The sequence below is a fragment of the Pyrgilauda ruficollis genome, unplaced genomic scaffold (genome assembly GCF_017590135.1).
Source record: "Pyrgilauda ruficollis isolate IOZ18807 unplaced genomic scaffold, ASM1759013v1 scaffold374, whole genome shotgun sequence".
NCBI lineage: Eukaryota > Metazoa > Chordata > Aves > Passeriformes > Passeridae > Pyrgilauda > Pyrgilauda ruficollis.
The window spans coordinates 18876-31724 of NW_024525201.1; the positions used below are offsets into that span (position 1 = coordinate 18876).

The 12849-nt window shown below is 50.2% G+C and overlaps 1 protein-coding gene across 1 annotated transcript in view; it reads left to right on the forward strand.

The window, feature by feature from the left end:
* The first annotated feature begins 10634 nt into the window (after nt 1–10634).
* The window catches only part of HOXC9 (homeobox C9), a 2914-nt gene continuing 699 nt past the window's right edge, over nt 10635–12849 (forward strand). Inside the window, exon 1 of the mRNA XM_041476058.1 lies at nt 10635–11240. Coding sequence (XP_041331992.1) covers nt 10709–11240 — 532 coding nt within the window. The 5' untranslated portion in view covers nt 10635–10708. The remainder of the gene's footprint in view (nt 11241–12849) is intronic.

Below are 12849 nucleotides of genomic sequence, written 5' to 3' on the forward strand. Positions count from 1 at the left end.
TTTGGTTTTTTTTTTTGTTTTTTTTTTTTTTTTTTTTTTTTTTTTTTCGTTTTCCTCGCGCCCGCAAAAACCCGACACGCCGAAAGGGCGAAAAAAATCAAATAAAACAAAAGGACCTCGAGTGGTTTTTTGCGCTCTGAGCGCCACGAGGGGATTTCGCAGCCCGCGGTTTCTCGGAGGGGAAATAAAAGGTGGAAAATAAGACAGTGGCAAAAAAAGAAAAAAGAAAAAAAAAATACAAAATCCCGACCTTACCGAGTATTTAAGTTATTTCCGTGCAGCACAAAGCAGAAGGACTTTTCCCCCAGGTGTGGTTTTTATGTTTAGGAGGGAATAAATTCCTCCCGAACTTTGTTTGGTTTTTTTTTTTGTTTTGGTTTTTTCCTCCCCAAATCCTAGCGTAGCTTGGCTGTTGTACAATAAAAAAGGCGAAAAAAAGCAACAAAAAAAAAGAGAGAAGATGTGGATTTGGTGTGTGTAAATTGGAGGGGCAGCTGAGCGGTTCCTGCCGGGGAAAACGGTGCCATCCACAAAATAAAATAAAATAAAATATTTAAGGGGAACGGAGAAGGAAAAATAGGGTGGGGGGAGGAAAGGGAAAAAAATAATTTATAAAAAAAATCAGAGTATTGGGTATTGATGATGGGAGGGGGGGAAAAAAAAGGCTGAAAAGTCAATTTCTGGTGGCTGTGGTATTTAAATATCTCCTGTTCGTGTTATCCTGTGCATGTATCTTCCTTCGCGGAGCCAAAATAAATTTCGTAGAACCGCGGACGAGTGGGTTCCTTATAAAAAAAAAAAAAAAAAATTATTAAAAAAAAAACAAATTTCACTCCTTTTTTTTTTTCCTCAAGACTCATCCTTTTAAACCTTCCAGGAGCTTCTCCCTGGCGGAGGGAGGGAGGGAGGGGGGGGATTTTAATACGAGCGCGAGCCCCATAACGTTGATTTAAATATTATCCAGGTGACCACAATAAGTCAAGGTCATAAAACAGTAATGTCAGGACGGTCTCGGCGAGCGCTGGAGGTGGATTTTATGATCTGCAAATATAATGTGCCGCAGCAGTAAAAGATGCATTTAAAGGTGACGGTGCGGGAGGGAAGGGAGGCAGAGCCGCCGCGCCGACCTTGGGATGCGCAACTCCCTCCGCGGGGCTTTTTTTTTTTTTTGGGGAGCCGCGCTGGGATTACACCCCCGAAAAGCCGGGATTTGGGATGGCGGCGGCAAGGTAGGAGCGGAGGTTTCGCATCTCCGCGCGGATTTTAGTTTTGTTATTGTGGTTGTGGTGATTTTTTTAATATATATATGTATGTATTTTTTATGTCTCGCTCTCTCCGCGCTCGCGTTTCCCCGCAGCCCCGCGCGTCTCCTGCGCGCCTGGCAGCGGGATTTCCGAGCGGAAATTCACGGTTTTGCCCCCGTTTTTTCCGCCCCGAGCCTCCCTTCCCTGGAAGCTGCGCGGCGCGGAGGAGCCGCGGGGGCTGCGCGGAAGGCGGGGATTGCGGGAGTTTCGGGAATTTCGCGGGATTTGGAGCGCGGTTTGCGCGGGGTGCGGAGCCCAGAGCGGGTTTGGGTCGCACTGCCGCAGCCCCGGCGCTCCCGGGCCGCGTTTTTGGGCTGGATCCGCGCGATTTGAGCGGGGGAGCTGCGGACGCGGCAGTGCGCGAATTCCGCATTTCGGAGCAGATTTCCGAGCTGATTCCCCCAAAATCGCCGCCGCGCCAGCGATTGAATCCATCTCCATCCCAGACCGCCTCATTAAAAAACGCCTCTTTCCGCTGATTTTTACTAATTTTGCCATTTCCGAGCGTTTCCCGAGCTGCGAATTTCGGGCAGGGAGAGGCGCGAGGGGAGCCCAGCAACAAAGGGGCGAATTTCCTCCCTCCCTCTCCTTTTTTCCTCTTTTTTCCCCTCTTTTCCCCCACCTTCCTCCCAGCCCCGTTTCCCCTCCCTCCTCCTCCTCCTCTGGCCGGCTTGTTTTTGGTTTTTTTTGGGTTTTTTTTTTTTGCCCTTTTCCGCCCGTTCTGACAGAAATCGCGTGGATGCCAGCGCAGCTGATCTGTGGTTTAGGTAGTTTCATGTTGTTGGGATGGGCTTTAGGCTCGGCAACAAGAAACTGCCTTAATTACGTCAGTTCGTCTTCATCAAGGGCAGCACCCGCAGCTCCGCCGGGCGCCCTAAAAAAATAAAACAAAAAACCCCAAAATCCCACCCCAAAATCCCCGTCCTGCTGGGGATGGCCACCCAAACCTGCGCGACCCCCCCAGCGCGCCCCTCGCGGGGATTTTTGCCCTTTTTCTTTGATTTTTGCCCCCTTTTTCTTTGAGTTTTTGCCCCCTTTTTCTTTGATTTTTGCCTCTTTTTATTTGATTTTTGGCCCCGTTTTATTTGGTTCTTTGGCCCCGTTTTATTTAGGTTTTTGGCCCCGTTTTATTTGGGTTTTTGGCCCCGTTTTATTTGGGTTTTTTGGCCCCGATTTCCCCCCTTTTGTTGCTGGGATGATGAGGACAAAAGCAGCGCTTTTTGCGCTTTTCCACCCCAAATTATCAGCGATGATTGGCAGAGCCCCAGCGCGGGGTGATGCCTTTTAAAAATGAGAGAAAAAACGGGAAATCACTATAAATAACAAAAAATAGTAAAAATTAAAATTCCCTCCCCTTTTCCTCCCTCCCCGGTGGCGGCTTTTGAATCCCTAAATTTTTTAAAAATTCAATTTTTGAGCTGGGAAGGCGATTTGGGGATTTTTGGGGGAGTTTGGCTGAGGAGGGGGTGTTGGGGAGCTCTGATTTTTTGGGGGGTTCTGCTGCGAGCGCCCCTCGCGCCCCCTTTTGCTGATAACCCCCTAAAAAAACCCAAAAGTAGCAGGTGAAAAAGGGGGGGAAAAAAGCAGAATTTGGGCAATTTTAACCCCTCCTGTGCCCGCGTCTCCAGCCAGGGATTAAATTCAAAATTCCCCCCTTTTTTTGCGCGCTTTAATCTGGATTTCCAGCCGCTCTGTGGAGCCTGGGTTGGGAATTCAGGAATTAAATCCTCTGGAACAAAAACATGGAAAAAACCTCATGAATTGGGGCTGGAGGAATCCAGGCACGAGCGGAGGGGGAATAAAAAGTTAAAAAGCGTTTTCCCCCTTTTTTCCCCCCTAAAACGCGCGGGAAAAGTTGTGAAAGTTGTGTCAGTGTTTGAATGCCCAAAAAAATGGGGGGAAAAAAGGGAAAATTGGGAGCGAAACGAAGCAAAAATCGCGGGGAAAGAGGAATCGGCGAGGTCCGAAAACGCCAAGGGGCGAGGGTGAAATTCTGGGCGGAAAACCGGGAATTTCGGGAGCCGTTTCCTGCTGGTTTTGGTGCATTTTGTGTCTCGACACCCCAAAAATGCGGATTGTGGCGGAGTCGGGGTGAGGCTGAGAGGCGCAGCTCGGAATTGAGGCGAAACTCGCAATATTTGGGATTTCCGCTGCGGGCAGGTCGGGGCTCGGCCGGAATTGTGAATTTTGGGTGTTGGTTTGGCTGCTGGGTTCTGATTTTTCGGTGTTTCCCCCAATTTTGGTTCCTCCCCTGAGGACCTGAGGTTGCTGTGGTCGGAGTTGATTTCGATGGCGAAAATCGCGATTTTTTCCCTCAAACGGGGGCTGGGGGTTGTGGCCCGAAGGAGAATAAAATGAATGGATTATTTAATATCTGCTTTTTATGCTCAGTTCGGTGTTAAAAATGCTCTGTTTAAAGCTCGGAAAGTCGCTGTTTTGGGGGATTTCACTGATTTTGCTGTTTTGGGGTATTTTCGTCATCCTGGGGGCAAACCCCGGAATTTAACAGTCGCTAAAAGGGCAAAAGAAGAGGAAAAAAAAAATAAAAAAGAAAAGGAAAAGAAGAAAAAACCGACCGCACGCTGGTTTAAATTAATATTTCAACAGAAACAAGGTTGATTACTGGTAGGTTTAACCGTAATTATTTGATATTAGTGCTGTGATAATTGAATGATTTAAAGGATTCATTACATTTATGACGAGTTTCGCCTTCTCGGGATTAACAATCCGCAGATTTCTCCCCCTTTTCCCTCCGAACAGCGTGAACCAGACAAACCAATTTCTATTCCCTGCATATTAAGATTGATTTTTATTTCCGAGCCACCCCTGGAGAGAGAGACACACAGAGAGAAAGAGGAATAATAAAAAAATAAATAATTTTTCCCTTAAAAAGCAGCGAAATTTAAAATACGCTCAGCAACCCCGACCCCAGAAAAGCCATAAAAAAGTGAAAATCTCCCCCACTGGTTTTTAATTATGAAATTAGAGCGGCGGAGGGGCGCGGGAGGGGATTTATGGCTCCGAGATTTTCCTGGGATGCGCCGGTTTTTTATGGAAAACCAGGAGCGCTGGCCGGGACCCCACGCTGCTCTCCGTCAGTTTTCTGATTTTTTTGTTTTGTTTTGTTTTTGGCTCCGTTCCCCGCCTTCATTCCGCTTTCTCAGGGTCAAATTTCGGCGATATCTCCGATTTTGGCGGATTTTCCTGGACCGCTCCGCTCCCGGCAGGTGGAATCCAAATCCCAAATCCCAAATTTCTGTGTGGGCGAGCATCGCCCCGGGCTGCGCTTTCTCCTTTCTGAGAGGGGGAAAATAACAAAAAAAACACCTAAAACCGACACCAAAAGGAGTTAAAAACACCCCGAAATGCGCCGGGGTCGCGCTGGTGAATTCTCTGGATTTTTGGGGAGCTGGGCTTTATTTTGGGGGGGATTGAATAAATTCCGGTCCTTCCTGGGGGGAGTTGGGGTGGGAAAAATCTCCTCAAGGTCTTGGCGGAGAGAGGAGCCGGAAAAAGGGAAAAGAGGCGGAAAAAGGGGCCGGGAAATGGGGGGGAAAAGGCAGGAATCGGCCGAAGGCTGCGGCGCGGAGGGACCCGCGCAGGATCCGCGCAGGTACCGGGCTGGGATGGGAGAGATTGCTGGGGATGGGACAAATCCTGTGAGGGGGAAAAACTCTAAAAAAAAACCCTTTAAAAATCTTTTTTTAAAAATCTTTTTAAAAACCTAAAGCAACCCAAGAAAAAAACCTTTTAAAACCCTAAAAAAAAAACCTTAAAAACCCTAAATAAAACCCTTTAAAACCTCTAAAACAACAACAACAAAAAAAACCTCGAAACCTTTAAAACCCTTAAAAAAATTAAAAATGTAAAATTACCCTAAAAACCCCTTTTAAACCCCCCTAAACCCCCATTTTTCTGCGCGCCCGGCGCAGGCCGGAGCTGCCGGGCCGGAATCCAGCCGCCGCCGCCTCCGCCCTTCCCCCGCCCTCCCCCGCCGCTTTTTTGGGGTTGTTTTGTCTCCTCCGAGGGCACCGGGCGCTGCCCCAACACCTTTGGGGCCGGGGGGGCGCAGACAATGGGGTGGCGCAGACACAACTCGCGCCCGTGGTTATCTATGCTAATTACAGCCTGTCTGGCACAAACCTAATAAATGAATAAACGCGGCGGCGGAAAGAACCCAAAAATGTTTCTCCAGGCGCTGTTGGCCTCGCCTCTCTGGGTTCAGGCTTGTTCTCCGCTCGGCTTTTCTTTTCTTTTATTTTCTTTTATTTTATTTTTTTTTTAATGTTTGTGGGGTTTGTAATTTTATTTATTTATTTTTTCCTTTCCCCCTTGTCTTGACCCGCCGCGCGCCGCACCCAAAAAAAAAGAAAAAAAAACAAAACAAAAAAAACCCACAACATAAAAAAGAAAAAAAAAAAAGAAAAAAAGACCAAAAAATTAAATAAAAAATCCCCAGCGAAGCTGCGGAGGAAAACGCGGATTTTCCGCCTCTTGGTGTTGGGAATTATCCGCAGAGCAAAGACCTGAAATTGGGGGATTTTTTTGGGGGGGAAAAACCAGAGCAGAACGCGCTTAAAGGAAGGGTCGGGAGATGTAATTGCGGCTCGGAATTTATTGCGCGCCCGCGGTAGCTCCAGCGCTGGAGGAATTCGGACGCGGGGGGGACGCAGAGGGGGGAGAGGCACCCGAGCAGGTAAAAAACCCCGCAGCGGGATTTTCCCGGAAAAACGGGCGATTTCGGTACCTCCGTGGCGTTTCCGCGATGCTTTCCAGCGGGGAATTGTTGTCCCGGGGAAGGTTTTCCGTGGAATAAATGTGATTTTTTTTTTCCCCTCCCTTTTATTTTTGGTCGTTTTGTTTTTCCGGAGGGTTTTAGCCTGGAGGGAAACGCAGCGCGAGATCCGCGGACGGCCCGAAATTGATTTTTTTTCACCCGCATTTCTTCACTCCAAGAGACAATCCCGGGATAATCAAATATTCCGCAGCCTCTGGTGCATTGCGGGCGATTTTTTTTTCCCCCTTTTTTGGTTTTTTTTTTTTTAAGGAAAGGAGGGGAGGAGGAGGAACAAAAGGGAACGAGCGAGAACTTGGGCAGGAGGAGAGGAAGGGACGGAAAAGGGACAAAGAGAGGCAGGAAAAGGGAATTTTATTCAGGGTGAAGGTTGGAAAAGCGGCCCCGGGCAGATCCGCCCTCCCCGAGCGCCGATTTGGGGGAAAAACCCGATTTCGGGGAAAATCCGACCTTGACTGTGGGAATGGAAGCGCGGCTCCTGCGCGGGGATTTGGGAATTTGGCGATTTGGGAATTGGGGATTTTGTCCCCCCCCCCAGGAGTTCTCCCTTCCCCGGAGCCCCCCCGGGGATCCCGAGGGGTTTGGGGACCCCCCTGGGAAAAGGGGAAATCTCCGAAACTTCCCCCAAATCCGGGGCGGCTGCGGCTGCCTCTGCAAAAAAAGGAGACTTCAAAAAATCCCAAAAATCTCTAAAAAGGAAAAAAATCCCCCCAAAAGCAGCGCCAGCCTGGCCACGAGCGTGTTTATTCCTTTTATTTTCCTGTCCTCCCACTCCTGCCCTTTTTTCCCTTCCTTTTTAATTTTAATTTTTATTTAATTTTAATTTTAATTTTTTTTTCTCGGGGTTATATTTTTGTCCCATTTCCTCCCAATCTGAGCAGAATTTCTCAGAGCGGAGGGGAAAGATTTGGAAGATCTCGGCTCGGGAGCATTTTTGAGGCACCAGGGCAGGATTTGAGCTCCAAAAATGTTCCAGAAACGGCCAAGCCCGGGCTCAGACAAAGGCAGAATTCCCTGTAACCGCATCTCCGCTCTCCTACCTATTTATTTTTATTATTATTATTATCACCATTATTTATTGTTATTATTTTATATCCGAATTTTTTATCTCCGCCAGGAAATAATAAATCTCCAAACCCCGAGCTGAGCTGGCTCGGCGCTGTCGGAGTTTTCTTTTTTTTTCTCCCCCCGCGGATTCCAGAGCAGGGAAGGATTCGGGGTTCGCCGGTTTCCCCCTCAATTCCCAGGAATCGCCCCCAAAACCGCGGCATCCCAGAGCCGCAGTTCCAGCCGGGAAAGGGGAGCATTCCCGGGGCTCCCCCAGAACTTCTCCCCCTCCCACGGCGACGTTTTTCCCTCATTTTGGGAAAAAAAAACCCCAAATTTTATAGGGATTTAATACAGACTTTATAAGGATTTTATTGGGAGAGGGGGAAATTTTCTTGGGGGGCTCCCACCGCGGTGAATTTTATGGGGTTCCCCGCCCTGCTGCGGGATTCGGGGGGCAGAACGCTGCCTTAAAGCGAGTTTTTAACCCCAAACCGAGCTTCCAGCCTGTTTCTAACCCCAAAACCGCCGCTTTTAGCCCCAAAGCCGCGTCCCCCGCCTCCCAGGCGAGGCTCGAAGGTGAAGCGCCCTCGCTTTGTGCCGCTCCTGCTCCGCAGCCCCGCGCTCCGCCGAGACCTCCGGGGGGCTTTTTATGGAGAAACCCCTTCCCCAGGGCGCTCCGGGGGCGGCAGGGGGTGGCTAAATCCCGCTTTTTCCACGTGGAAATCCCGGGAATCGGCGCCTTTGTGTGACACCGGCTCCATCCCGTGACCTCCGAAATCCGCCCCGAGCCGCGGCTCGCGTCGCTCCCCGCCCGCTTTCCCGGCGGAATTCCCGCATTCCCGGCGGAATTCCCGCCTTCCCGGCCGAATTCCCGTTTTTCTCCGCGCTCTGAAAGCCTCCCGCAGCTCCCGACCCCGCGCCGGGCTCGCTCCCTCCTTCCCCCTCTTCCTCCTTGTCCTTCCTCCCCTCTCTCCCTTCCCCAGGGCCGCTTTTGTGAGGATTCCTCCTCAAAATGTTCCCCCGAAACCGGGAGATCCCGGGCGGGGTTTGTCGCCCACGCTCCTCTCCGCTCGGAAAACGGGGGAAAATAAAAGAAAAATGAGGATTTTTGGATCTTTTAAAATTTTTTTTTACCCCTCGTGGAGATGAAAATCCCGGCGAGAGGAGGCCGGGGATTAACGGGTGAACGGGGCTCGGGAAAGGCCAAGGAGGATCCCGGACCCTCTGGAATATTTTCCTTTTTTAGGACTCGCGGGAGCCTCAAAACGGAGCCAGGCAGAAATTCTAGAGGAGGGCTGCGAGGCGAGGACGATTTTTGGGGAGAAATCCGGCGTTTCCCCGCAGAAATCCGCGGTTTTAGCTGAAAATCCCGTTTTTCCCAGCAGCTCTGGGACATCCCTTCCTTTATTTTTGTTTTGGGTTTTCCGCGGGGTGAGGCGCGGGGTTTGCGCTGGGGAGGATTTTCCACATTGTGGACTCGTTTTGGGCTAATTTTGGGCTCATTTGGGGCTTTTTTCCCCCGTCCCTGCCCCTCGGTTTTCCCCAGCCCTCTCCTGCTGAAGCCCCCTCCTCTCGCGCAGCCCGAACGGGTAAAAATGGGTGAAAATCGCGGGGTTTTGGGTGCGGGGGGCTCCAGCAGAGCCGCTCTCAGCGGTGACACTGAGGACACCCCCCCGCTCCTCATTTTTCCCTCTCCTCCCCAAATTTCCCCGTTTCCCTCCCAGCTTCAGGAAACCCGAGGGATGCAGAACGCAGAAAATCCTTTTTTTTTTTAAATCAGAGGGGTTGTGCTGTTTTTGTTGTTTTTTTTCCTTTAATAAAATGCTGAGATGTAATTTTTTTTAAAAGGGATTTTATTTTATTTTTTTTTTTTGCTTCAAAAGAAATCGCCCGAGTCTCTTTTTTGGCGGCTGCGCTGGGCGGGAGCTCCTCACCTACCTGTCTTTCCTTACAAAAGCAGGGTTATTCCCTCAAAAACGCAGCCGGGCGTTTTTGGACGCTCCCAACTCCTCCGCTCGCTCTGGTACCAAAAAAAAATAAAATAAAAAAAAAATTTAAAAAAAAGGAAAAGCCAAAAGTTTCCAGGCGTCACCCAAAATAAAAGGAAAAAAAAACATTAAAAAGGCAAAAATAAAAATAGAAATCTCATGCGCCCAGCACGCGCTGCCGCTTCCTCCGCGCCCCCCCGAGCTCCCCGAGCTGCAAACTCCGTCCTGCGCTTTTATTTAATGAACGACACATTTATGAACAATCAAATGATCCTCGTAAAAATTTTATTGAAGGACATAAAAAACATCCCCGGCTCCTCCTCGCCCAGCGCCGCAGCCTCTGCCTTGCGAGAGCTCAGCTTTCCCTTTTTGGATTTTTATTTTTATTTCTTTTTTCATTTTTTTAGGGGGATGGAGAAGGGGCTTATTATTACTATTATTATTATTATTATTATTATTATTATTTATTATTGTTATTATAAAGCCTCTCCTCTTTTTTAAAGCCGCCCGGAATGATCCATAATTTTATTTTCTGGCTGCTGGAGAGGCTCCCGGCTCGGAGCGGATCCCCGGAGCAGCCCTGGCGGGGAGGCAGCGCTGCCAAAGATGACAAAAGCCGCTTTTTTCGCCCCTTTTCGGCTCCGAGCTCCGCGTCCCCCCCTCTCCGCTCCCCTCCGCGGCTGCGGGCGGGGGTCCCACCTCCCCGAAATTGGCTTTAATCCCCCCGGAGCGGCGCGGGGAGAGGGGACAGAGATAAATTGCGTGGAGAAATAGTTCCTGGGCCACCTTCCGCAGTTACCTTCCACCTTGCCTGCCTCTCGCTCGCAGCCTCGGGCAGAATCTCCCCCCGCCCAGCCCGCGGGGCTGAGCATCCCCGGCCGCCGAGCCGAGCATCCTCCTCCTCCTCTCCTCCTCCTCCTCCTCATCTCCGCCCCCGTTTCCAGCCGCTTTTTTTTTTTTTTTTTTTTTTTTTTTTAAAAAAAAACCGGGGGGGGTTTTCACATATGTCATGGTGGTAGATGGAACCCCTTACAGAAAATTACTCATGTTCCAAGAATGCCAACTTCAACTTTGCACACTACATCTAAAGTAAAGCAAGACTTCTTAAGTAAGCAAGACTTGTTTCATACATTCTGTTCTTACAGGTCCACAGAGTAGTGCTTCATCAAGAAAGAGGAGAAAGGAGGAAAGAGAAGGGGTGGGGTGGGGAACAGGAAGAGAGAGGAAGAGAAGGATCCATATAAATACCAAAAAATCACATGAATCAGGAAGATCATGAACAAGTGGTCTTTGTTTTTCAAGCTCCATAAAATAATTTTTAACTTCTATTCAATAAGGGGGGAAAAAAGGAAAAGAAAAAAAAAAAGAAAAAAAGAAAAAAAAAAAAGCCCTGCGGATTGATTCGGGCGATATTTTTGGGTAAATACAATCACGTGAGGCCGGCAGCCAATGGCGCGGTGGGAACGGCTGAAAAAATAATTACCTGCCCTGATTGTTCTATGAGCAGATAAAAAGTACACATACACTTCATACAATAATCCGATGAATGTAAAAGAGGGGGCGAGCGAACCATGTCGGCTTCGGGCCCCATCAGCAACTACTACGTGGACTCGCTGATCGGCCCCGACAGCGAGGAGCTGCTGGCCCCGCGCTTCGCCGGCCCCGGCGCCGCTCGCCCCGCAGGACTGGTGCCCGACTGCTCCGACTTCCCCTCGTGCAGTTTCGCCCCCAAACCCGCCGTTTTCACCGCCTCGTGGGCGCCCGTGCCCTCGCAGCCCTCGGTGGGCTACCCGCACCCGCACCCCGCGGGGCCCTACGCGCCGCAGGGCGAGCCCAGGTACGTGCGGACCTGGCTGGAGCCGCTGGCCGGGGCCGTGTCCTTCCCGGCCTTCGGGGCTCGGCCCTACGGCCTCAAGGCGGACGCGTTCGGGGCTCCGCGCAGGGCGGAGTGCGGCCCCGCCGACGGCCGCGCCTACGCGGATTTCGTGTACGCGGCTCCCGGCGAGCTGCGGGAGCGAGCGGCGCAGAACATCCCGTCCTCCCCCGAGTCCGAGGCCATCGCCGCCGGCAAACACAAAGAAGAAAAGCACGAATTAGACCCCAGTAAGTCCGAGTCATTCTTGTTTACGACCGCGGAAGGCATTACGGCTTCCAGGACCCCACTCAATAAAATGAAATTACCTTAGAGAGGGAGAGGAGAGGGGCAGAGCGCGACCCTAAAACTCCAGAGCCGCAGGAAGGTTCTGGGGGTTTCGGCGAGTCCACTTTGTTTCGGGCTCTTTGGGGTTTTTTTTTTTAAATTTTGAATCCCCCTTTTATTCTTCTATATTTTTTTCCCCCTTTTTTATTTTTAATTATTCCGCTGACGGGGCTGCTTTGATTCCCACTCCCCCCACACTCTAAATTAAACCGATAATAACAATAATAATAATAATAATAAATAATTCTAGGGGAAGAGCTTGCGTGCGCCAGAGTGGGGTGAAGCACAGGGAGAAGCGTCTTTGGCTCCCAAAAATTCCTTCCCGCTTTCCAGGAACAAGGAAGAGTTTGGGGATGCCTGGGAGCGAGCGTGCGGATGTGGGGGTGGATTTTGGGGTTTTTTTTGTTTATTTTAGGGAGGGGAAGGGAACATCTCGGGGTGAACGCAGAGGCGCCCCTTTATCTCCTGGAAAAATCAATAAAAACTCCGGCGGCGCGGTTATTCCTGAATTATCCCCCACAAAAAAAAAAAAAAAAAAAAAAAAAAAAACCAAAAATTCCTCCACGTGGGAATGAAGGGAAAGGTGAAGCCTGGCGAGGAGGCAAGGCAGGAATGAGGAGAAAAATCGCGATTTTAGGGCCAGCTGAGGGGGCAGGAGGCGGCGAGCGCACGAGCTGCTGAGGAGGGAGGGGAGAACTTAAAAAAAAAACCCAAAACCCCCCAAAAAGCCCCAAAACCCAAAGCAGGAATCAGCAAAACCCCGAATTTTCCCAGGGGCAGCCAGCAGGTATCGGCCGCTGCTGAGAGAGCGAAAATCGCCGGGAATCGCCCCAAAACCGGGCCGAGGGGAGCCGGGGCCGCTGTTGGGTGGATTTGGGGGCGCTTTTGGGGGGATTTGGGGGCGATTTGGGGGCGGCACCCCCGGGGCACGGCGGGGCCGCCGCCCGCGGCTCTGCCCGTGCCAGGCGGGCCGGGGAATCCGGGCTCCAAAAACCTCCCCCGGCTGCCCCAAAACGCCCCAAAAACGCCCCAAAAACGCGCCCGCGGGGAGCAGCCGCGGCCCCGCACCCGCGGCGTGAAAACCCCTTTAAAAACTGAATTGAAAAACGCCAAAAATAACCAAAAATAACCAAAAATAATCCGATTTTTTGCGACACCTCGCGTGTCATGCCGGAGATATTAAAAAAGCCAGGGCGGCTTTGCGGGTCCGGGGGAGATTCTGGGGAAAGTCTTGGCGAGCTGAGGTTGTAAAAAGAGTTTATGGGCCTATGAAATGGTGGGAATTTTGACTTTTTATGACTTGTTCCTCGATTACCGCCAGCAGCAGCAGCAGCAGCCATGTGCATCCTTATTATTTTTATTATTATTATTATTATTGTTATTATTTCGAACCCGGCGCGCCGCTTTTGTTTTTATTATTTTTTATTATTTTTTATTATTGTTATATGTATTTTTATTTTTACTAAAGTTTTTTAAAAAAAGAAAAAAAAAAAAAAAAAGGGAGAACGGCAG